Source organism: Fistularia commersonii, chromosome 33, assembly GCF_037954325.1.
Source record: "Fistularia commersonii isolate RoL2024-O1a breed Wild chromosome 33, RoL_Fcom_v1.0, whole genome shotgun sequence".
Lineage (NCBI taxonomy): Eukaryota > Metazoa > Chordata > Actinopteri > Syngnathiformes > Fistulariidae > Fistularia > Fistularia commersonii.
This window is the reverse complement of record NC_141316.1, coordinates 8,765,905-8,790,879: the sequence shown is the minus strand read 5'-3', so window position 1 is coordinate 8,790,879 and position 24,975 is coordinate 8,765,905. Positions and strand designations below refer to the sequence as shown.

Below are 24,975 nucleotides of genomic sequence, written 5' to 3'. Positions count from 1 at the left end.
TTTAGTCCAGGGCTGGGCAGTTATTTTGCCCGGCGGACCGCATTCCTTTTTTTTAATTTTTATGCACGGGCCCAGCTAGGTATCATGTAATTTGAACAAAAAGAAAATTGAAATTTATATATATTTAAATTTTTTGCCACTTTTTTTCAACCTTAAAATCATCAAGGATCATATGAATGTACCGACATTATTTTGTATGTAGTCATCCATACTAAATTGAACAAAAGGAATTAAAAAAAGGAATTTATTAATTCAATATTGATTGAAATACTTATTAAAATATTCAAAGAAAATAGTTTGGCAGGCCGGATAAGAAAGCCAAACGGGCCGGATGTGGCCCGCGGGCCATAAAATGCCCAGGTCTGGTTTAGAAGAACAGCAGGGAACCATGAGTTGAAGTATATTTAGATAATGTGGGTTCATTCAGAGACAGATTTTGAGTCAGTTTGCAACGACACTCAGTCGGGCGCCAAGGTGAAGTTACCAGGTCGGGAAAAATACCAATATCATTTAAATTCAGTGCAAAGTCATAAATGACACTTTTAAAGCTCCTATATTCCAGTACGTATCAATCATTTTCCTAAGACACACACACACATACACACACCATAGATCAGGGGTCGGCAACCCTGTGATGCGGCTCCCTGTGGCTTTTGAAAATAACTGAGTATTTAATTAAAATGTATTTTATTTTACTTTGTTCATTTGTAAAATGTCAATTTAAATTAGAGGATAATGGCAATCTCGTAAATGTTAAAATTTTTTTGTTGCTCTTTCTGCACGCGCCAGCTCACAGAGAGAGGACGGCATTTTTGGTTTTGCTGCCGTTGGATCATTAAAGTTCAGCTTTTTTTTTTTTTTTTATAAATACAATACGGATTCAAATAGACATATTTTGTTTAAAAGTAACCTTCAACCCAATGTCTTTTTTTTTTGGAGTTCAAAATGTTTTGCTGCATGCAGAAATTCAATATCGTGATATAAAAAAATACAACACAAATATTGTTCATCTGTAACATAAAGGCAAAAAACAAACAAAAAAAAAAAACAACATTATATTAATTCCTTTTGTGGCTCCCGGTGTTTTCTTTACTGAGGGGAAACGGATCCAAACGGCTCTTTGAGTGGCAAAGGTTGCCGACCTCTGGCCTGAAGTCAACCAGACTGATGGAAAACTGCAAGAACAAATGAATAAATTTGTAAATTAAACCCGGCGAGTTTAAAAAATAGCAGCTTCACAAAAGGAAAAGAAAATCTGGTTTTTGGACGACACATAAGAAACATATCAGTTACGTTCTGCGCTCTCTGTATTTCTTCACTCGAATTCTCCGAAACATGAATCCAGACTTAAAAATGATCTCCGTTAACGGACGAGTGTTACAACGCCGTAACTGCAGACGGGCGGGGTGTTTGTTTGCAGCCGTGACTCCGTCTCCTCCCCCCTTTCTTATTTCCCGCAGTGAGCTCGGAGGTGGGCCGCGCCGTCTGGTTGCGTTACTCCCCTCCGTTGCCGTCGTCGGGGCCGCAGCCAAGCTTCATGGCGCACCTCTCCGGGGCCGTGGTCGGGATCAGCATGGGGCTCCTCATCCTGCGCAGCTACGAGGAGAGCCTGCAGAAACAGTGCTCCTGGTGGGTCATCGTCTTCTCCTTCATCACCTTCCTCCTCTTCGCCATCTTTTGGAACATATTTGCTTACGACCTGCTGGGTGTGCAGATACCGCCCGCTCCCTGATGAAGGCCCCCCCCTCCCCCCCAACCTCCTCCTCCTCCTCCGCATACACACTGACTCCGACCACGTCTCCGTCCCCGTTCTCCGAATCAAAACGACGTGAAATCATTCAGATCCGAAAAACCAACCAGGAATCCTTTTTTTTTTTTTTTTTTTACAGATACTTTGCAGATCAAAGAAATATGTCTCTTTTATGAAAGAGGGATTCCAGTAGCAACAAGTACAAGTGAAAAGCTCCTCAGATCCATTTTGAGGAGCCTGATATCTTTTTATATCGATTCTCTCACGTTACCAGCTCTAACCTGACAGCGGAAATTCAACCGATGTGCTTTTTTTTATTTTTTCTTCTTTTCTGTTTCTTTCCTCCTCCTCTCTCTCTCCGGCGGCTTCTCGATAAAAGCCGATCCGTCACTCGTGTCTTTCGGCGCTCGATTTTCAAAAACTTTGCATAACGGCGAGGAGGGACGAGATACAGAGCAACCATCGTCCTTCGAGATTCGGCTCAAAGGTCGCGTGAGCAGACGGTACCGGGGTGGGCGTCGGAGGGCCGCGGCGTTCCACTCGCAGGAACGGAGGGTAGTGTTTATTTTTACGCACGGTTTTAAACACACATAAAAGCACCAGTGAAACGGGAGTCGTGATATTTTTTTTTCCGCGGCGCTGCTGTAACTCGAGAGGCTGCGGGTTTCATTTGGAAAATCTGGAGGAACAAATGTAAATGTCTTCCCACGCCTGGGAGGGGTGGTGGGGTGGTGGGGTTGGGGGGTTCTCCAACGTTCCAGCTTACCGCGCCCTAAATTTTCAGGGCGGTTGAGCTAAACTATCATTTTTAGGTAATTTACCTCTAATTATTAGCGAATCAGCAATCAGGATGATTGAATCACATTTTGAAAATGGGATTCGTGACTGACGTTGGCCGTTCCCTGTTTGGTTTATGAAAATCTGGCAACCCGCGCCCCCCCCCCTTCTTGGGAAACCCCTGTCGGGACTGACGTTTCCCAGGTCGGTCTCCTCCGCCCACTGGAACGGGAGAGAACGAAGGCGACTGTTCGAAAGATATCGACGTGCCGGCAAATTTCTTCTTTTATTTTCAAGGTTAGAGGCATTACACCGTACGGCGGGGGGAGGAGGGGCGTTTTGTATGATTTTTCACGTCATTATACCGACACTGTGGACTCAGATCATCAGAGGCGACGTGTGCGAAACAGAAAGACGGAGAAAATAATAGCTGAGGTTGTTTTCCTGGATGACCATCGCTTCAACAAGTAAACTGTTACCGCGTCGGAGCGCTCGGCTTTCCAGACGCACCTTGTAAAATATGCCGTTTCATGCTCTCTGGAAAGGAAACACACACACACACACACACACACACACACACACACACACACACATGCTTAATTCCTCTGCTTGTCTTTCTGAGCAGCCACTGCCTTGGTCTGTAGCTTGACATGGTTGAAATGAAGAGAAGAACAACACGCCTGCACACACACACACACACACACACACACACACACACACACTGGTCTCTGCCTGTTCTCGCGCTGACAGACTGAACTGGGGAGGGCGCGAATGTGTCATCACCTGACCTCTGACCTTTGCGTCCCAGGGGGCATTGGGGTCTGTCAGTCAGGCCCGGTCTATACCTCAGTTTCTCCTTCTTAGAGACTGTATACTTTTGTAAAGGAATGTACCTACGAAGAAAAGACAAAACGAAACAAAAGAGTGTTATTTACTTGTCCATGTTCTTTTGTTTTATGGTGGATGTGTTTATCGTATGTTCATAACCAAGAGTATATTTATTTGTATTTTCCTCTTCGAGGGGTAAAGAGAAAAGTTTCAAATGGTGCACCAATAATGCTATGATTGTTCTTCTGATAACTAAATTGTCAATGTGAGGAAAAAAAAAAAAAAAAACCTGGTTTGTTAGATGACCAACGACTCGAGCTTGCTTGATTTTATAAATCTTTAGTGCTTTACACAATAAGCCATAGAAAGAACTCATCGGAGGGGGGGGGGGGGCGTCCAAAACCCGCTGACTGGTAGCATTGAATATTTATTTTTGTGTGTGTGTGTGTGTGTGCGATCATTCCTCCATTGTGAATATTCAGCAGTGAGAGAAAACAAACGAGTCGACGCCCGTGACGGTTTTAAGACCGTGGATATTTTCATGTAGCTCAGCTCACGTCACGAAAAGTCGCGGCGGTCCGAAGTCGGCGCGGCGCGGACACCCCTTTTCGCACGTAGCGATCGCAGACCTCCGTCGTACATTACCCCCGGAATGATTCAAGCTTTTGCAAAGCAGCTGAGGATAGCAATTACATTTACTCTCGCGACGTTCCATTTTTCAGTCCTTCAATCAATAATTCATCGGAATGTCCGCCGGTTGCCCGGGCCGGAAAGTTTTATGCATTTGCCGATCTCGATAGCGGGTCGTAAATATATAGTCCGCGGCGTTTGCCTCAACGTGGGAATGTCAGTAGCAACAGAATACTCTCTGCTAGAAGAGGAGATCATAATGGAGGAACCAGAGTGAGCAATTTTCAGATATCCACTGCTTAGCGTAGAAAATAAGCCAATATGCGGTAGTAATAGATCCCTGATGAAAATGGCGTGTACGCTGCGAAATATCATTGCTCGTGCCAGCAAGGATACAGTACATTGATGAATAATGCATACATACCCTGTTAGCCTATAATGAAGACAAAGAGGTTGCCTAAGAGGAGGTTAATGTGCCTCTTTAACTTTAAGATTCATAGGAACCCAGTCGGGTTGTAAAAAGGGCTAGAATGGTTATGTTTTTGTAGAAACACATTTACTGTGAAAATCAACTCTCCTGGAAAGACACACAAAGCGGAAAAAAAAAAAAAAAAATACAGGCTTGCGACTGAATTTGCGCCGCCCCTCGACCGGCGAGAGGGTCCGGCTTTTTCTCCCAACGAATCTGTTTCGGGGTCGAGGAGTAGTTTCAGGTCTCTCGAGCCGAACGCAGCGGCGACGCGCTCCCGCCTCGCTCTCGGAGCAGGCTGATGCCTGGCTCGGGTTCACAGAAAACAAGCCGGTTTCACGTAATCTGCTCCGACAGGTTACGAGCGACTGGAACATCGCATGGCAGATACAAAATTTCGTTTGCCGGTAGCATCATGAGTACTTTCCCCGCTTTTATTCCTATAAGAATTAGAAATAAATCTAACGTGCAATCTTTGAGCTGACTGTTTAAATTTATGTTTTCATAAATTCAAGTTTTTGGTACTTCTCAGGTCAGGTTTATTTTTCCTTTGCAAGATTTTATCTCCTTTCTCCAATGATATAAGTTTTGCTGTTTTTTTTTTTTTCTTCTTTTTTTTCAGTTTAATTTCCAATACTGAGAAAACGTACACTATAATATCCCCCATACACCCCCGGGTGTTTTAGTATCATCCCCCAGGTGTGCAGGGCGGGACACTTTTCATTTGGACGACAGAAAGGAACCACAACGCCGGCACTCATCTGCATGCCTCCCTAATGTGTCATTACCACACACACACACACACACACACACACACTGTCAGGATGATGCATCGCTGCTGCAGGAAACACCAGAACTTGACTGCAAACAGGACATCTTCCTTTAATAAGTGGCCCTGACAGGCGGCGTGATGTTACTTTAATTGCTGTCTCGGAGTGACTTATTTTGTTGCCGGTTTTTATAAGGAGGGCTTGACGGAGAGCGTGAAGGGGAGCGGCTTGTCAATATCACACGATCCGCCAGTTTACCTTCGTTTGGGGCTTCTCACGGTCGGGATGAGGCGGCAGAAAATGTTGCCGACCCTGAGTGGAACCAGTGTCACTGATACACCGATATTTGATTTACAGTATGTGTGTGTCCCCCCCAAAAAAAAAGCTTTACGGCGGCATACTTGATATTTCCTCTCGCAGCCTTTTTGTCAGAGACATATGGACATATGATAATGTTATTGTGATATTCCCTCTACTGCCGTAATCATTCTTTGATGCTGTTTTACCACCCTTTGCCATTCCATTGTGCTGTAATGCCCGGTCGCAGAAGAGGGCGGCTTTGCTGAGCAGTGTAGACTTTATTCATATGCACAGAATCTACAAGCGAAGACGCCGCAGTGCAAACGGCTCAAGTTATTTATCCACCCGGTTGCCGCTCTGACTCGCAGCGTGCCGACGAGCCTGTCACGTTGCCTTTTACCTGCTACTCGGACGTGAGGAAACTCACCGCAGGACTTTGCGCTTAAAGCAGGCCACTGTAGCTCCAGAGCTCAACCATATTTGTAACAAAAGTCACTGGAAGTATGTAGGTTTACACTCACAACGGCAAAGAAAAATCATCCGGACTGAAGATCGCTGACTTCTTAGTGTTCACGACCTTCGGCCTTTCGTCCAACAGTATCATTGGACAACAGATCGTTATAAAAAGACTAAAAGAACGCACGCATTTTTGGCGTTATCGCCATTCGCCACGATCCCTTAAGGTGGACGCACTTTTCTGGATGCTGTATGGCACTGGACATCTGATGCACGCTAGTTAGCTTAGCACAATGAATGGTAGCCTGCGGGTTCAAGCAGCCCACTTCTAAACGTCGAAAATGAATTCCGAACCCCTTTCTCAAGAGGCAGGATCGGTCATTTACGGTTGTCGTTAAACTCCCACGCTGCGACTGGAAGACACGGCAGGTCGGACCCGAACGAGCACTTAAGCGCCCCGGAAAGTAGTTCTGCCGATATGTTTGCAGAGAAAACGAACCCTCTCTCAATTTCGCTTTATTATTTAACAACGCGGTCACGATAGGTACGTCTGAGCGGTCGGATGCGGGAATGTAAACGCGGAGGGGGAAAGTTACCGATCCCGCAGGCTGCCATTCATCGCGCTAAGATCCCGAGATCACCGAAAGTCCGATGTCCTCAAAAGTGTGTGGGTTCCTTTTAAAAAAAAGATGAACGCATCACAGTCTACTTTAAATTTAACCTGAAGTCGGAAATTATTTATTCAGTTGAATAATGTAAAAGCAAGTAAGGACTATTTTCTGTTAAGGGCCAATAGATAACTATGTGAGGGGGTCTTTTATTGGGTCGGCAGTGGAGAGCAACTTCCGTAGAGGACACGTTTGCTACGTTTGCTGCTCTTGAGATCTGCTCTCCTGCGCGCCACCTGAGCAGGTGTGACAGGACGGCCTCTAAAAATGTCTGAATCCCTTTTTCCTGGATGGTTTAGTCGTGTCATTTCTGTGCCGCAGTGGTAACTTCCATAAGCTGCTTACTGTATCGATAAAATGGTGCCAAGCTTACAAGGTTCGATCTCTCAAACCAGACAAAGAGGTTGCACCGACACAGCGTTTACAAAAGAAAAAGCAGAAGAAGCTATTTTTCTCTTGGTCGGGAGGAGACTAAAGGATTAACTAAATTTACAGATGGATAATTTATATCAAATTCCTCATTAATTATTTCACAATCTATTGTACTTTTTAAATGTTCTGAACAGAACTATTTTATATTGTATATATATGAATATATTTTCTTTTATTTTGTACTGTTCATTGTACTTTGCTTTAATTTGAAAACAATATAAATAAAGAACAATACTGTGGCAACATCCCATTGTTTTTTTTTTGTTTTGTTTGTTTGTTTTTTAACCCCCTACATCATGACTCGCTGCGCCACAGAGGCTGTTTTTCAGGCTGTCAGCAGGATTAAACAAAAACTAGCAGAATTATTTTACCGGGCGGCTGGAGCATCCACAAAGCAAAATCCTTTCTATTTTAGGGGCGGATCTGAGCATTTTCTTCAAACTTCTTAACAAATATTGACAGAGGCCTGCATTGTCAAGTCACAAATCTTGTCCCGCCTCCATTTGGATGACAGGCAAATAACTCAGCGCACAGCTTAACCGGTTCAACGCTCAAAAACGTGTAATTGTGGCTGTAGGCTCATGTGGTTTTCAGCTTCCTCTTCTTCCTCGGCGTGGGCTCGGCGTCTGAGGAGTCCTCCGCCACTCCGCCGCCCTTCAAGCCAACACCCCCGAGAAGCGGGATACGCTGCTGTGCGGCCGTGGTCGCCGCCCACAAACACCGCTCCAGTCTGTGGGGCGTCCAGTCCTGCAGGGGATCCACTGGGAAGGGGAAGCACAGAACCAAGATGCAGCCACAACGGCGCAAATCGCGAGCGGACGGACACCAAGGCGATGATTTGTTCATGGCTCACCTTTGTTGAGTGTTTGAGTCAACTTCACCATCTCTTCCAGGTAAAGAACGTAGTGTTTAGCCGTGTACTGGATAGGCTTCAGGCCCGGCACGCTCTCCACGGCTTCGTCCGACATGAACGCCGTCCGCTCCGGAGCTCCTGCCGCCAGCACAGCTGGAACAAAATGGACAGCGGAGCCAGAGAGGAGCTGTGAACTGCATACAAACTACCGGGATGGAGAGCAGAGCAGCAGCCTCAGTCACTCCATCAGCTGGTAGAAGCACTATTATTAGTTCTTAATGAGAGTCGGGAAGGGATAAAAAATGGATGAGGCCCAGGGCACGTTCGCCCCTGTTTAGATGTCTTACACAAGCATTTTTAAACCAAAAAAAATAAAAAATCCAGAATTCTCAAAAAGATCTGATGTTTCTTACTCTACTTCTGAATTAGGATTGGCTGAATCTCAGACCGTGTGCTTAATATTAGCAAGACATTTCTGTAGAAAATAAAAGAAAAACAAATACTATCAAAAACACTGAATGACATCAATGGAATTATATATATTTGCTTCGTGTATTTGCAAGTGTATTTGCAGTCCCTATGTCCTCTATTGTAAGTCGCTTTGGATAAAAGCGTCTGCCAAATGCAATGTAATGTAATGTAAATGTAATCTAATTATATACAAGAAAATGACCGACTGATTTGTAATGATTAAAAAAAAAAAAAATTACAACACGATATTAAAAAAAAATATGAGAAGATCCCCGGAAAATCTGAGTGAAAATGAAAAAGAAAATTGAGGAGGATGGGGAAAACAAACGTGCAGAACGTGAGCTGAACAACTCCGAACAGAAACGGCTTTCAAATTTAAAAAGAAAGCCTGGTTGTTCCAGTAAACTTTGCGGGTCTTTTAAGCGCGACTGTTCATCGCATTCACTCAGGAGTGTATTGAAATGGGAAGCGAAGCAGGAGCGGCCCGGCTCGGCTCCCCGCCAATCGGCAAAGTGGTTAATTTGTAATTGATCACAATTAAACGAGTTCGTCCGTCAGAGGAAACGGGTCAGGTTTTCACAATTTGTCGAAAGCAGGGCGGGTGCGGCGTCTTTCGACTAACCAGAAGCAGTGGCGGGGCCGATTCCTTTCAAGGAGCTCAGCTCTGCGATGGCGGCCTGCACGTCTGGCAGGAGGCTGAAGGCCTTTCTGGAACATCCGCTCACCGCGTCCTCGCTGTTGGAAGCCACCAGCTGCTGCAGTCGAGGCCTGAACTTCCCTCGCTGCAGAAAAGCACACGGGGCCACTCAAGGACACAGCTGATGAATCCTCAATATGTTAGTGCCACTTGGTGTTCCAGCGAAACTAAATCCTTTTGTGGGGGCGTTTTAAAGTCCTCTGGATGATTACGGTTCTTTCAGTGTGGAAAAAATACCTACCGTGAGTTTCCACTCCATCAGTTTCACCGCCTCTGACAGCGTGACATATTTGTCAGATCGACTTGAAATGATCGCGGGCAGCTCCTCTTGGTACCTGGACGGAACAAACTGGGATTACAACTAGATTCTTTTTCATCTTGACACGATCAAAAAACATTTCACACAAAATCTCTTTACATCAACATGTGGAACTTTTCTTTTGCTTAAATTTGAATATGCAAAATTGTGTTACATGGAAAGATATTTGCACCTGTGAATAAGAACCAATTTACCCTCCATATAATAATTGCTCAAGGTTTTAAATACTTTTATTTTTTTCTCTATTTTGAATTACTTTTTCCTAAAAAAAATGATTGTACTATGATTGCATTTATTTTTTTTAACTAACTTGACAGGATGGTCCTCTGGCATTTTACCCTTCAGCGAAATCTACAGGACAGGAGGTGCAATAATTTGTGTCGATAAGAAAAGCAAAGATGCAAAAAATCTGAAACAGACCTTTTTGTGTCGCATATAAATAAACGTCTTTTTGTACGCACCGCACAAAAACGTACAAAATGTACTTAGATATATTACATATTGCATGTACAGCATTCTCGCAAAATACTGAAGTATTTACAAAAGAAAGAAAAAGACAGAGTACAAGAAAAATATAATGATATGTAAATTAGATTAAACAGAAAAGTGGACATAAGTGCATTCACATAACGTGAGAAAAAATATGTAACAGTCACATTGATGATTCTCCCTTAAATGTTTTGTTTGGGGGAAACTGAGACTGAAACCTGCATGAGGTAGTTGAATCAAAGTGAAACTTTTTGTCTTTGGTTTACTTTATGAATTGCAACTTTAGCCGTCAGACCCATTCCATACACTGTGACGCCTTCTTGTTCTTGAAGCTGGAGGGAAAAGAGGATGATGTACCATTTGTCCAAGTTGAGCAGCTTCCCAGGTTTCTTTCCTTTGGCTTGTTTGGCCTCCACGACATCCCAGTAGCTATCAAACACTCTCCTCCATTCCGCTGGATCCTGGCAGGAAACCAGAGCACTCATGGCATCACCTGTAAACACAAAAACAGAATTCATTTGCTTCAATAGGAAAAGCATTTTTTATTCATTTTATGTTGTATGTATAGTCTTCACACCGTCCGATGTACAGCAGTTGGCTTCAGAAACACATTCATTTAAAGTTTCAGAAATTCTCTTTTTACTTCCGGCATCAGAGTCAAAAGGAAATCCCGCGAGACTACGAGTAACTTCTACTTCCGGTACGTCAAGAAGTGAGCAAGTTGCAGAAGGTTAGCTCCCCACTATTGTATCTTAAATACTTTTGTGCGGACTGAAGTGAACCGACGGTGTAATATTTGTGTATTGATCTAATTTCTCGACAGCTAAGCAAAAATCGCGCGCAATGCGTACGTTCCTACTCGAGAAAAGTCGCAAAGCTACCCCGCTAGCATTAGCATTAGCACTAGCATTAGCACCACATCCAAGTCAGTGTTTACGGAGCGAGTGGGCGAGTTGTGTTTGCAGCGTGAAGGAGCTGTCAGCAAAGATACACACAACAAGCATGAAGTCGAGTGTACGGTCTCAGGGAATGGAGGCGTGATTTTGAGTGAACGCAGATTGTTTTGGAACGGTTGTCGATGCATCTCGATGGGAGAGGATGAAATGAAAGCTCACCTTCAGGTTGATGTAAACAACCGCGACTGGCACGTGACGGGTTTTCGATTCTGCTGCGGGAAATTATTTTCTATTAAACTGGATCTTGGATGTTTCATATTCTTTGAATTTAGCCTCAGGCTTCCTATGCACTCTCATGGAGAGGAGAGAAATTACCAAAGCTATTCGTACATATCTTTTTGGTCAGAAAAATGCAGCTTCTTCCTTAACAGAGCGGCCCAAATGATTAACATTGCCAAACGAAAGGCCACGTTACATATCTTACTTACATTTTTATACTAATAGCTTCTAGATGAGCACTTACTCATCTTAAAGGGACTTGGATTTCTCCTGAACTTCATGCTTTTTACTTAATTGTTTGATCAAAAAAGTTATTATTAATTGCTGGAACCAATGATGACAAAAGTAAACTAAATTAGATTAATTGATAAATTTTCATAGTCCCAATAAAGACTTCCATCACTGCTTTGAGAGTTACCAAGATTACTTTGGCCTCTCTTGTAGCCTCGCTCCCACCGTGACGTCTACATTTTGGATATGATGAATAATGTGGAGGATTCTGGAGAGCTGGTTCGGATATTTTACCTTTAGCGTTAAGATAGGTATCGATCCTGACTTCATACCCCGAAGCAAGGTCAATGTCATGTGTTGCTGATTTGCAGTTTTCTTTTGCAGGTTTGCGCTCATGGGAGCACATGAAGAAGCACCTGTGCTCCTGCAGAAACTGACAAGGCCAGCACTTCTTCAGCAAGTAAGTAAAAGAAATACTGATGCATAGATGCTTATTTTTATTAGAATTAAAAAAAAAAAAAAATGCAGTTTCTCTTCAGTGCCACCTTGTGGTCGTTTGCTATACTCCCTCGAGTTTTATTCGCCTTAAGGCTTGTCTACCAACTCGCCGTCTGTCCCAGGAACATGGAGAAGATGTCTCGGGTCACCACAGCCCTCGGCAGCAATTCCATCAGTGGTCGAACTATGTTCTGCCACTTGGACGCTCCTGCCAACGCCATCAGCGTGTGCCGTGACGCCACACAGGTGGTGGTGGCTGGCCGCAACATCTTCAAGATCTACGGGCTGGAGGAGGAGCAGTTTGTGGAGAAGCTGAATCTGCGTGTGGGCAGAAAGCCCTCGCTCAACTTCAGCTGCGCCGATGTCATGTGGCACCAAATGGAGGAGAACCTCCTCGCAACCGCTGCCACCAATGGAGCGGTGGTCACCTGGAACCTGGGAAAGCCATCGCGCAACAAGCAAGACCAGCTGTTCACCGAGCACAAACGCACCGTCAACAAAGTGTGTTTCCACCCCACGGAGGTTTACATGCTGCTGAGCGGCTCGCAGGATGGCTTTATGAAGTGCTTCGATCTCCGCAAGAAAGAGTCCGTCAGCACATTCTCAGGTATGATAAGACCAGCACAAATGCATTTCATTTTTCAGATTTCCCCCGCACGATAATTCACCACTCGAAAAAAACTTGATGCAACAAAATATCCTCCGAAATGTACCTCATCTATAATTTATACTGATATGTACTTTAAAGACCCGAGTTTTACAAACAGACTACATATTCTGCTATTGATGTCATATCCTCAAATTTGTATTTTAATTGATTATGATCCCTTCTCTACCCCAGGCCAGTCAGAGAGCGTGAGAGACGTGCAGTTCAGCATGAAGGATTATTTCACATTTGCCGCTTCTTTTGAAAACGGAAACGTCCAGCTGTGGGACATCCGACGGCCGGACCGATACGAGCGGATGTTCACCGCCCACACCGGCCCGGTGTTCTGCTGTGACTGGCATCCCGACGACAGGTACACCTGAGAGCAGTGAGCAGGGAAAGTAATGTTAACAAGAACGGGCTGAGATTATGTTGCCACTAAAACCTGACCTTTAGAGTTTTGCACACGCGCAACTCTTCGCTTTAAATTGCGTAAGTAAGGTTTCCCGAATGCACAGCTTTATTGGATCGGTTTTAGTACGATAGAAAAACTGGCTTATAGCAACAATCTATAAAGAAGATGAAATCAGGAAATAAGCCTAAACATATTCTGGAAATTATTGCTTCTTTATTGAATATCTGGTACAGATTATCTTTTTAGCTTAAAACGCAGTGTTACCGCTGTTGGTTTTAAAACGCCCATTCCTTTGTGAATTTCTATAAAACCAACAAGGCATGAAATCACAATTTGCAAGACATTAATTAACACTGGTGTGGTATTAGTTTAAAATAGCTGAGATTTTTCTCCAAAGTTAGCCAGACCTAATTAGAATAAAAAAATAAAAAAAAACAACAACTTGGCACTGAAACTTAGCTTCTTTTTTTTTTTTTTTTTTTTTACCGAAAGCCGTGAATAATGTTTTCCGTATCAGTTTTATTTCACTAATAGACTGTTGATTTTCCCCTCCTTTGCCTCCATATCAGGGGCTGGTTGGCCACCGGAGGCCGGGACAAGATGGTGAAGGTGTGGGACATGACGACAAACCGCGCCAAGGAGATCTACTGCGTTCAAACCATCGCCTCTGTGGCGCGGGTCAAGTGGCGACCAGAGAAGAAGTTCCATCTGGCCACCTGCTCGATGATGGTGGATCACAACATCTACGTGTGGGACATCCGCAGACCCTTCATACCCTTCGCGACCTTCGAAGAACACAAAGATGTCACCACCGGTATCGTGTGGCGCCACCAGCACGACCCTCAGTTTCTGCTGTCCGGCTCCAAGGACAGCACGCTCTACCAGCATATGTTCAAGGACGCCACACGTCCCGTGGACAAGGCCAACCCTGAGGGTCTGTGCTTTGGACTCTTCGGAGACTTGGCCTTTGCAGCCAAAGAGAGTCTGATCAGCAGTGACGCCAACAGAAAGCCCTACCCCGGAGGCGACCGCCGCTACCCAATCTTTTTCTTCAAGAAGTCCGACCCGACAGAACAGTTTGCCCACGTGTCAAGTGCTCTTAGTGTCTTCGAGACGGACTTGGACAGTAACCGTATGGACTGGTTTGTCAAGACCGCGCAACTCTACCTCCTCACGGGCAAGCCCTTCGCCGAGCTTTGCGATCACAACGCCAAGGTCGCCCAAGAGCTCAAGAGACCTCAGGTGAGGCGCCGCTGCACGCCGACGCCATTTTCCAACCGTGTCCTTTGCTTGAAACGGAGAAACAAATCAGCTGAAATGAATCTGTTGATGCTGTCATATATTGTGAACCCTCACTTTTCGCGGGAGTTATGTTCTAAGATGCAAAGTGGAGACGTGATAATTTTGATGGTATTTACAGATAAATTAACTCTTTACCAACCTCCCATCAACTGTATTACGCTTCTCACACTCTTATATGTTACACTAAACACTTGTGGATAATTGTAACGTACAATTACCATTGAACAGCACCTGTTTTGCTGTTTTACTGAAGCTTAATGTTGCTGTCTTCATAATTATAGCTTTGTCTTTCTTAATGTAACGAACTGTAGATTCATTAATGTTGTAATGGCGGTCAACTTCAACTTCATCTTTACGCTATTAGTCAGCTTCTCCCTGCTGCGCTTGGGGTCTATACCAGACTTTGGGGTGCATGCTGAGCGTCAAGGAGGCATCGTAGAGCGTGTTGTTATTCCGTATGAGATCTCGCGGGGTTTAATGGAAGAAGCAAGAGTTAAAGATGCTTGGTATCTTTGTTTAGCAATCTCATATTTTATTTATGGTATAAAATTAATTTTAGTTTAATTTCGTTGTAAAATGTTTTTTTTTACAGTTTTTTTTTCTCTTCTCCAGCCAGAATCTGGCTATTTCATCACGAAAAAAAAAATTCAAATACAGCAAAAATACGCTAAAGAACGATAAATCACGAGAAACGAATTACAAAATAAATCTCGAAGTAGCGAGGGTACACTGTATATATTTTTTGGCATCGCATTCTGCAAACAATTGCCGTGTCCTTTTACAGAATAAGACAAACACACACATCAGAATCAGGCCGCACCTAGATTAGATGTTCCATTTGACCTGACATTTATTTCCTCACCCTGAAGGTGTCCACAACATGGACCATGCTGAGAATCATGTTCTCCGAGCCGGCAAATCTCCCAGCCCCTGGTCTCAACCACAGCCTCAGTAAACTGGGCACTTTACCTCTGAACAGGTGAGGGAGCTCCCAGGTGCCTCCATGAAATGTGCGAGCCATGCAGAACGTTATGCGTTGCCGTGTCTTAGTTTCAGCATGAAAGAGATGGGCTCCGGGATGGGCACGGAGAGCCGGCTGGAGCGCAGCAAAGGTGACAGCAGGCAGGACAACATCCACCTTGAGCCCGGGAACTCACACATGAGCAATAACAATGAAGGTGAGAGCGTCGAGAAGAATGCCAACCGTGGTGTTTTTTCAGAAGCTAAACTAGAAAACACACCAGAGGCTTGTTGAACATACATCTCCACGGGATCAAGACTTTTCCCTCGCTTCGTTAATTTTACGTCGCTAAAAATGCCGTCAATCGACAAGAATTTTGCCAAAAAACGAGCAACTCTTCCCCGCAGAAAATGAGGAGACGGAGGGCAGCGAGGGCCAGGCTGAGTACATGTTTGGAGATGCCGAGCTGGACGATGACGACCTCTATACGATGGAACACGACAACCAAACAGGTTAGAGGCGGTTCCGCCTGCGATCCGTCCTATTTATAGACGGCAGAATAAATGCCGCTGCCTTTTTTTTTTTTTTTTTTCCCCCGTCAAGCAGAGGAGCCGGAGTACACTCTCCCCCCGGAGGCCTTCCCGCTGCGCCACGAGATCGTCGATAACCCGTCGGCTCCTGAGCACCTCCAGCAGGACAAGGCCGACTCGCCACACGTCAGCGGCAACGAGGCCGAGGTCATGTGTCTGACGCCCATCGAGTCCTTCTCCCTCATCTCCATCTCCCAGCCGCTGTTCAGCCCGCACCTCCCCGCCAGCTTCTTCTGCCCCATCGTGCGGGAGATGCTGAGCTACTACGCCGAGCAGGGCGACGTGCAGATGGCGGTATCCGTGCTCATTGTCCTGGGAGACCGGATCCGCAAGGAGATTGATGATCTCACCCAGGTTAGTTCCAGGAGAAGAAGGCCGAAGGGTCTTCCTTAGAGTTGCAATAAACTGCCTCGGCGGCATTTTTTTTTTTTTTTTTTTTTTTTTTCCACGTTTCACGCAGAAATTCTGCCGGCAGAGGCATTAATCACGACGCTCACGCTCTTTGTCGGAAAAAGTTTATATCCCGCTCGAAAAAAGGTCATTGTCATCGTCCGAACGGATTTCTTTGAATCGTTTCACCGAGTCCATCGTTCGCCTACTTCTCATTCAAGCAGCCGGCGTGCCAAAAACAGCAAAAGCAACTTTAATCAAATGCTGCGTCTATTTCAGGAGCACTGGTACATGTCCTACATAGACCTGCTGCAGCGATTCGAGCTGTGGAACGTGTCCAATGAGGTCATCAAGTTGAGCACATGCAGCGCCATCACCTGCCTGAACCAGGCGTCGACCACGCTGCACATCAACTGCAGCAACTGCAAACGGCCAATGAGCAACAAGGGATGGATCTGCGACAGGTACGGCCACGCATCGCCGTTCACCCATTTGTTTTTTTTCTTTTTTTTTTTCTGCTTTTAACTCGCTGCTATTTATATATTACGGCGTGAGTTAATGAATTTTGTATGATGAGGAATTTTTGAGAACCGAACATGGTTCTTTTACTCCCAAGTAATCCCGGTTTGAGCAGTTTCATTTATATTTCATGTATTTTTTTAATATTTCCCACATCAGGCGTCCTTTCAAGCTACGGAGTATCTTGAGTTCTTCTTTTTTTTTCTTTTTTTTTTTTTTTGGGAAAATAGGTGCTGCTGAAACAGAGAAAATTCAGTTCTGACACAGAGGCCATTTATATGGATGAAAAGCCCCTCGGGCGAGAAACGGGGTTTTGTTGTTTAGTTTTGGCTGGCTGACCCTTTTTCAAATGTCATGATTACGTTTGCGTTCGTGTCGTCGGAAATTATTTGACGGTAAAAGAAAGAGAGGAAAAAAAAACACACCCGTGAATCCAAAGGGCTTCATGTAAGCGTCTGTGTATAATATAGATACTTTATGAAATGAACTGAAAATTGATCTCCCGAGAATCGCGAAGATGCAGGAAATGTCCCGAGAGAAGACCTGGAAGTTCTCTCGCTCAGACTGTTCCGGTGTGTGTCCTGCAGGTGTCACCAGTGCGCAAGTGTGTGTGCGGTGTGCCACCACGTGGTGAAAGGCCTGTTTGTGTGGTGCCAAGGCTGCAGCCACGGCGGTCATCTGGAGCACATCATCAACTGGCTCAAGAGCAGCGCCCACTGCCCGGCCGGCTGCGGCCACCTGTGTGAGTACACCTGAGCCCCCGCGGGCTCCACGTGAGCGCGGAAACAGCGCATTACACACACACACACACACACCTGCAGGACGTCCGGAGCCGGTTTCATGGGCCCACGAAAAGAAGAGCGGCAGGGTGTGCGGCGTGTTGAATGCGGGGACGGCGTCCGACCGGCTGAAAGGCTGCCGCTCCAGAGCGAGCACAATCACGAGCGGATCCATATCTGGATCCGAATCAACGAAAAACAGACGCTGCCAGAGAGTAAAGTACTATTTAATGTGAATTCGCACATTGTGAGTTTGACACGTTTCGCAAATCCCCCCCCGGGTCATCCTGACAGCTGGGCAGGAGCCGCCTCCTGCCAACCTCCAATGATTGTACACGAGACCGATTCCACGGGCCGCCGACTGAATTTCAGTCAGGAGACCCCGGAAGGTCCTCTTCACAACAGGCTCCATTCCCTCGCTGTGAAAACCGTCGTCCTTACTTTAACCCGAGTACGACGGACGCAACGTCGGTTCCACTCGAGAAATCACCGCACATGACGACCCCATCACTTCGGCCGCCATCGTTCAGTGATACAACTGCAGTTAATGAAGGAGCAGGATGGAGGCGAACGGCAGCTCCTTCAGCGGTTTGAGTGTGAAATGGTGTGAATCAAACGCTGAGGTTTTCGCCGGGTGAACTGCGATCCGGACATAACACACATATACTCCGACATGGACGGGTTTTGCCGTCAGCCGCGTAACGCCGCATGACGTCTGTTCAGATGTTACCGTCCAGAACAAATGATGTGAAGACAAAATAGAAAAGATCTGTTGTGATTAGCAATTATCCCCCAAAGTCGATGAAAAAAAAAATGCTGAGAATGGAGCCGGGGTTTCTTTGACAATGATAGATTTTTATCAGACCGTGGCGTGACTGCATGTTTACACCCGGCTAGACGTCACCGCGGCGATGCAACTCTGCAGAGAAGCGGGGCTCTGAATCCTAACGACGCTCCGTCGGCGAAGCAGGAACCCGAACGTCGTAATAAAACCCATCCGAGGGCGTTCTGTGCGTGCAAAAGGTTCACCTGCCTTTTCCACACAACCCCTGTTCACTTTAGAGGTTTCGACTGAGGAGCATCAACACTGGGAAGATGGAAAATGATCAGACTGGGAAATGAAGTCATAAAAGGTTGAAGTAGAACAAAAAAAAAAAAAATTTTTTTGGAAAGTGAGATTTTATTTTATTCATAAAAAATATATATTTTTTAGAAAAACCTATTATATCGAGCACAGTCCCAACTTTTCATTGGCAAAACATATTTCTCACCATCATGTAATGTCTTATAAATCCTATGAATAGGTTGCTGTGCCATAAATCTCAAATCCTCCACGGTCCCGCTCGTCCGGTTTGTTTATTCTATAAAAATAACACTGCTACTTAATCTGTGCTTTTTTTTTTTTTTATTCCCATATTACGACATAACATATTTTTTGTCCCTCGTTAGATTAGGTCTTTTCTCTCCCCTCTAGTGTATGGATTTATCCTCTCTTTAAAATACCTGCAGCTGTGAGGCTCAAGTCTGCAGACGCCCCTTATCTCAGGGAGGTTCTCGCCCGCCGAGAAGAAGTGCTTTGGCCACGTTGGGTTTTTTTTTCTGGGATTGAATCCATTTAAGAGCCTCGACCGTCTGGGGCTGAGCCCCTCTCCAACCCGTCGGTGTTGATAGATTAATATTCATTTAATTCCCTCCCCTGCGCAGCAGCCCAAATAGCTGAAATTAATTCTTACACAAGACCGGTTGATTTTTGTGTGTGTTGTTTTATGCTTTTATTCAAATTGACGCCCTCCACAGTTTAAATCAGTGCCATGAACGTGTCAGGAAGTCATGAATAAATTTACACTTTGTTACTTTGTAAATCCCAAGAAATGCTTTCTTTGAAGTGAATGCGGGCCGAGACCTATTTCAATCCAGTTTTGTCAGCCATTACTGCTGCAGCCTTTCACCGCTGCCAGTCGAGCTTTCTTAATTCACAAACACCGCAGTGGAAATGTGTTTGACGTTCTCACACCGAGCATCAGCTAAGATGGATTCGCTCTCCGTCTGCCTTTATGTGCGCAGCGTCATGGAATGTGTCTTTGTACCATGCGATCTGTACAAGGATAAAAACTATAAAACAGCTCAGTTTTCTGTTTGACAAGACTGTGACTCTTTCTTATTTGATATTTGAGCTGACATTTGTGTTGCGATCAGAGCAAAACATCTTCCCGGTCGTGTGACTGTTTGTGGTTCTGTTTGCAGGAATGATCTTTGATTTTGTGACAATGGTTTTTCATTTCCGAAACAGGAACGGCTGATATGTTTTCAACGGTCAAATTTTAAATGTCTGTGAAAAATGATAGCTGGGATAAAAACCACTCATCTTTTTTTTCTTTATTATTGATTCCTGTTTTGTACTTGACATTTGACTTTACATTTATTCTCAGACAACAATGACAGACAAAATTGCCTTTAGCCATTTTAATTCCCCTCTCTCCCCCAGTCGCCCTGCCCTGCTATTCTAACTTTGCATTTTCATTTGCGAAAGTGCACAGATTTATAAGGATATTGAAAATGCTTCCTATTTTGTGGTTTTGTGTTCAGGGTTTTATCATTTCTCTCATCATTAGGACATTGTTTCCATCAACTGCACGCACTAAACTTCTCATAAGTCACAAGTAGAGCTCAGAAAAACTGCATTTCCACCGGCCGCTGTTCTGCTTTCATGAAACGCATCTATATCTGCAGAGGAAAATGTTTTCTTGACCACCGTTTGCGTAGCAGAAGCATTTCACAGTAGGGCAGCCTCGAGAGCTCTGCCCATCACTCCCTTCTCTTCTTTGCATTTTCAAATGCGACTACACCAGCGCAGGCATGCAAAAGGTGAACTTTCCCTCCTGCCCGCTTGTCGTTTGCCTCCCCGGCCCGCTCCGCATCCGGCGTATTCCCGTCCTTCAGCCGATTCCCAGAGGGGCGTCAGGTCAGTGGTGCGGTCCTGGGCCGGCCTCAGCTTTGGCCTTTTTCCATCTGAGATTGTTCAGGGTGGTCATTTCACCCTCCGTCAATATTGGCGCGAGCCCTTTTTTTCCAACAGGGTGAAAAACTTGTTTTACCAGATGAAGCGGCCTTCGTCGCCTGTGTGTTAGTACAAGAAACACGTGCCGTACTCACCAGGAACAGTTACGGCCTTTCCCAGCTATCTGAGACTTTCTCTGAGGCGCTGAGCCGTCTCAGACTCTGCAGCACGGTTTGCAGGGTCCCAGCTTGAAGAAATGAAGCCAGAAAGTTGACGAGGAATGCTCACCAAATCGATGTCGCTCAAATCAGAGGGCATTAAACAGCCTTACCCAGTTCTTCTTCATAGGATTCTAGCTTTTTCATCAACTCTATGGCACCTGGACAACGTGCTGGGAAAGAAATGTCGATTGTTAGACCTCAGTGTGTATCCTCTCGGTGCAGATAATATGAGAAAATGAGTGTCATCTTTATCCAATGATCAATATAGAATCAGCTAGCAAAGGTTATTTTTCCAACAAAGGATCACCTGTAGGACCAGTGTCCATCTTAGCTTTGTCTTCCACGTCAATCCTCCTGTCATTAACGTCTGCAGTGAGGCAGGAGAGCAGCTCAGAGCGGCATACTTGGGCTTTCGCTAACACGGCGTTCATGTCCTGGGCAAGCCGGTGGTTCTCCACCAGCTCCACGTGGACCCTGTTCCACGCCATCTTGTCCTCCATCAGACATCCCTCCATCACAGCACGCAGCTCCTTCTCCTGAGACACTTGACTCTGTAAGCTCTCGACCTCCTCGCAGCGCTGGAGGGGCGGAAAACCGGCGAGCCATCAATTTCAGCGTGTCCCTCGGATCGGGGTCGGAATCGTGAAGCGGCTGTTGGATTTTCGTTGACGGTATTCGTTACTTTGTGCAGCTGAATGGCCATCTCCTGCATCTCGGCCTCCAGCTGGTCCGCATAAGCCTGTTCCAGGGCGTCACTGGGAGGGCGAGCGCTGCTGTGCCACCTCGCAATGGCCGTGGTCATCCTCCGCTTGGGTCCAAACAGTCTAGAAAGTCCACAATAGATACTGTGTTTTACCCAACTGACTCAAAATCTCTTTGTCAGGTAAGGAATGTTGTCGATAGTAGTGTCTGAAGCCTCTTACGGGATTCCTACTTCCTTTAGGTCGTTCTCTGTCAGGGTGAGAAATATCCGCAGATCAATGTCTTGCTCCACTAGTACAGGGAGGTACTTAGAGAGGCTAATTTGCTCCAAGAACTCTGCAAGGTCCTGTAGGGATAAATGGTTTTAAATGGTCTGATGAACCTGAGAAAGTCCGGAACACACACACACAACTTCTTCAGAGTAAAGAGCTTGTTGGTTCCCGCTCACTGACTTGCTTCCACTTTTAACAAAGCGGGTACACATTTCTGGAGGTCTTCTGACATATTGATGCTACATCACAAAGCGAGGAAGGAGACGTGCCTTGGGCCCGGTGTACGAGGGCGGAGGGCTGATGCACGACGACGGGCGACCGTTTCCTGCTCCACCTGCCTGAACTGTATCGCTGCTGCCGTGGCGACTTTTCCCCTTGGAGTGATGCCCTTTGTTTACGCGACGAGAGCTGCTGCTCTTCTTGCACTGGTCGGAGTCCTGGCGGGAAAACGAGAATGGTGCTCATCTCTCGATGCACGTCAACGCGCGGGCTTAAGTTTACAGACCGGTGAGTCTGCGGTCACCTCGTTGCTCTCCACGGAGCCTTCCCAGTTGAAGCCGATGGCACGTGGCAGGCCTTCGCTGCTGCTGCTGCTGCTTCGCATCGTCGGCATGTCGTTGTCAAAGAAGGGGCTGTCATCTGCAGGAGAATCGCACATCCTGATCAAGAACATCACTCGAAGAGGTTTCGTCACTTCCTTCAGAACACGCACTGCTCTAACTATTGCTCTTCAAAAGTTGAAGAGCAGAAACCATTTCTGTATGAGAGTTACAGCAGCACAGATCCTCTTTCAAGGAAACACACTTGGTTATTTCAGTATGTAGCTATATTGAAAAGTGACACAACTGAGCTTTTTCCCTTCACGTAAACACAATAATCGTCTGCCAGCTATTTATTATGAACGGACGGCGACTCGATAATTTCGAAAACATCCGACCGATCTAGGTGAGGATGTAAGCAGACCCTTTTACCTACGTTTGCAAAGCAAGAACATTTCACTTCCTCCCGCAGCTATAGTGCTGCGTTATTCTGTGGCGCTCCTAACAGCAGAGCCACACACTCCGGTTGTGTTAACGTAGCCGTCGATTCCCATGCTGGCATGTGAAATCTTCACGACTGAACCGACGGCGTCCGCGGGTCGACGCGTGCTGCCGTCGTGCGCCTCTCACCTCTGCTGCTGTTGCTCTGGCCGTCCAGCTCATTGATGGGGGAGGTGACGTCACGGTAGCACATGCCTTCCGTCTGATCCCCCGTGTCCGGGAACGTCATATAGCCCGTCGATGTGGAAGGAGGGTCTGGGTTGAACGAATATTACAAATCAAATGCCATCTTTCCAAAATTAGACTCTCTAACTGACTGAAAATGGTATCTGTCCCTGCTTCTCTATCGTCACTTCGACGATATAGTTTGTAGTATATCTGAACCACTAGGAAAATGTCTCAGTGACCTGGAGAGAAAATATACACAGATGTCCGATGTGACACTACCACACAGTTTGCCGGGGCCTCCTACTCGGAACTTGGCGATGGCCTGGGGCCCGTCGTGGATGCTGATGCCTTTAGCTCGTGTCCGGCTCGGTCTTGTCCTTCGAGGTGCAGAGTCCGAGTCCTCAGAGGAGCTCAGATCTTCAAAGTGCCCTGAATACACGAAGTCAAAAACATTTTCAAAACAATAAAAACGACTGTTAACGTTCGATCTTTTCATCGGTGTCTGTACCTGATTTGATCCTGGGGGAGCGAGAGTCGATGAGGCTGACAATCTTAGTGTAGCCGTACATCATGGCCAGGGCTCGGGCGCTCTCTCCTTTGGCATTGCGGTCGTCTATTTTGACCTTCTATGGCGTTTGTAAGCAACGGCCAACAAGAGAAGACATCGGACGATCAGCTTCTCTGTCAATCACTACATGTTGACTTTGTCACCGTTCAGAGGCTGATGTTACGCAGTCTTGAGGAAAAAAAAAAAAACTACTCACATGATCGAGCAGGTACTGAACGATGATTTCATGTCCAGAAGCAGCAGCCTCCATGAGGGGAGTGAATCCCGAGCCCGGCTCCCTGAACACGAGACCCACAATCATGAAAAGCTCAGGATTCGAGTGGAGCCGTACGATAATGCGAGTATAGCATCAAGATACCGACTTGACATTTGCATCCGCGTTGTTATCCAGAAGAAACTTCACCATCTGTTGGTGCCCTGTGCTCGTACAGTGGAACAACGCAGTCCAGCCTCGGGAGTCTTTCAGCTCCAACTCCGCTCCTTGCTTTAAGAACGACATATGAAGCCTTTTACACGCCGGACGACAAAAGTTTGAAACGATTGGGGTAAAAGGACATCGAAATTACATCTGTAAAGGTGACACCGTGACAAAGTCAAGTGACTAGTACTAGGCCCTGCAAGGAACAAACACATCTGAGAAACATCTGAGCACCAACCGCCACAGAGATATGTAATAATACCTGTAGCAGAAAGTATGCAATGCTCTCATTTCCACAGCTAGCTGCCAACATGAGGGGGGTCAGCCCTTTGGCAGTGGTGGCATTGACGTTCACTCCGGCTTCAAGCAAGAGATTTGCAATGTTGTCGTGGCCGATGTAGGCTGCGTACATCACGGGTGTCCACCCTCCTATGTTTTTCCCATTTAGGTCAACCTCGCGTCTGGAAACGGAGCAAAATCGGATTCGTGTGAAGAGCTGCGGCTGAGTAGGACTCACCTAATCTTGTTTACGAGTGCTTACCTTTTGATGCACTCCGCCACCACGTCGTACTGTCCGATGGAGCAGGCGGTGTGGAGGTCCAGAGGGACGTTTAGCTCCTCGGGTCTCACCAGGGAGTCGCCGAGCCACAGGGAGAGGCTAGCGCCCAGCTGCTCCGACTCACTGGCCTCGTCGCTCAGCTCGGACATGTCGCTTCTTTCTCACGCTTAAGTCACAAACACGTTGAAAAACAAAAGCGCTAATCCATGAAACGTTCATTATGATGCATTAACTGTCAACCAAATACAGCTTCTTGCTCTTAGCTTCCCTGGCTAGTTTAATTCCCCTTGAGTTAGCTACTTGAGCTAGCTTCATGTTAGCCTGTCTGGATGCCACAAGCTGCGTTGTGAAAACTCCCCATTTCCAACATACCTGATGAAGTGTTCTCGAAATGAATTATTTGGGCTTTTCAGCGATATTCTGATATCGCAGTGTGGCCCAATGTCATGGGATATACGTTCGTTTGTTTTGTTTTCTTCGGCGACTGAAAGTTTGTTTTGGGTGTCCCACTGAATTGTGTCCGTGTAGAAACACATCCCTCCTTTTCCTGTTTCCCCCCCAGTCTGCAACATCTCCCGTGTTTAGGAAGCAAAAGTCATAAATTTGACCTCTGG

The 24,975-nt window shown here is 45.9% G+C and overlaps 4 protein-coding genes across 13 annotated transcripts in view; 2 read left to right on the top strand and 2 right to left on the bottom strand.

The window, feature by feature from the left end:
• rhbdl1 (rhomboid, veinlet-like 1 (Drosophila)) overlaps window positions 1-7,325 on the top strand; it is a 51,872-nt gene extending 44,547 nt beyond the window's left edge. For both annotated transcript variants that reach the window (XM_086140437.1, XM_086140436.1), the window contains exon 8: window positions 1,461-7,325. In XM_086140437.1, the coding sequence (XP_085996563.1) occupies window positions 1,461-1,732 (272 nt within the window). In that variant the 3' untranslated portion in view covers window positions 1,733-7,325. The remainder of the gene's footprint in view (window positions 1-1,460) is intronic.
• LOC147214937 (uncharacterized) lies at window positions 3,742-10,662 on the bottom strand. 2 transcript variants are annotated; one of them, XM_086140439.1, is made up of 6 exons: window positions 10,487-10,662; window positions 10,267-10,402; window positions 9,343-9,436; window positions 9,027-9,186; window positions 7,934-8,086; window positions 3,742-7,841 (listed from the first exon to the last, which is right to left on the bottom strand). In XM_086140439.1, exons 2-6 carry the CDS (start codon window positions 10,392-10,394, stop codon window positions 7,660-7,662), a joined length of 717 nt encoding a protein of 238 aa, XP_085996565.1. In that variant the 5' UTR covers window positions 10,395-10,402; window positions 10,487-10,662; the 3' UTR covers window positions 3,742-7,659. The 2 variants fall into 2 exon arrangements, with proteins under 2 accessions (XP_085996565.1, XP_085996564.1); XM_086140438.1 differs by lacking the exon at window positions 10,487-10,662 and having other exon boundaries at window positions 10,267-10,463.
• wdr24 (WD repeat domain 24) lies at window positions 10,613-19,898 on the top strand. Of its 6 annotated transcripts, none has more exons than XM_086140430.1 (12): window positions 10,613-10,639; window positions 11,700-11,775; window positions 11,936-12,420; window positions 12,655-12,832; window positions 13,444-14,116; window positions 15,046-15,155; window positions 15,227-15,354; window positions 15,545-15,649; window positions 15,744-16,081; window positions 16,397-16,581; window positions 17,224-17,378; window positions 18,890-19,898. In XM_086140430.1, exons 3-12 carry the CDS (start codon window positions 11,940-11,942, stop codon window positions 18,928-18,930), a joined length of 2,394 nt encoding a protein of 797 aa, XP_085996556.1. In that variant the 5' UTR covers window positions 10,613-10,639; window positions 11,700-11,775; window positions 11,936-11,939; the 3' UTR covers window positions 18,931-19,898. The 6 variants fall into 6 exon arrangements, with proteins under 6 accessions (XP_085996556.1, XP_085996553.1, XP_085996558.1 ...); XM_086140427.1 differs by having other exon boundaries at window positions 15,741-16,081; XM_086140429.1 differs by lacking the exon at window positions 10,613-10,639 and adding an exon at window positions 10,905-11,030 and having other exon boundaries at window positions 15,741-16,081.
• On the bottom strand, window positions 19,174-24,863 carry anks3 (ankyrin repeat and sterile alpha motif domain containing 3). Of its 3 annotated transcripts, none has more exons than XM_086140434.1 (16): window positions 24,734-24,863; window positions 24,344-24,527; window positions 24,065-24,263; window positions 23,747-23,868; window positions 23,581-23,662; window positions 23,325-23,442; window positions 23,096-23,245; window positions 22,778-22,903; window positions 22,132-22,247; window positions 21,878-22,045; window positions 21,558-21,682; window positions 21,317-21,458; window positions 20,942-21,212; window positions 20,745-20,804; window positions 20,569-20,660; window positions 19,174-20,500 (listed from the first exon to the last, which is right to left on the bottom strand). In XM_086140434.1, the coding sequence occupies exons 2-15, from the start codon at window positions 24,508-24,510 to the stop codon at window positions 20,578-20,580; spliced, it is 1,929 nt and encodes a 642-aa protein (XP_085996560.1). In that variant the 5' UTR covers window positions 24,511-24,527; window positions 24,734-24,863; the 3' UTR covers window positions 19,174-20,500; window positions 20,569-20,577. The 3 variants fall into 3 exon arrangements, with proteins under 3 accessions (XP_085996560.1, XP_085996559.1, XP_085996561.1); XM_086140433.1 differs by having other exon boundaries at window positions 19,174-20,476; XM_086140435.1 differs by having other exon boundaries at window positions 19,174-20,476; window positions 23,325-23,439.
• Between the last annotated feature and the right edge of the window lie 112 nt (window positions 24,864-24,975).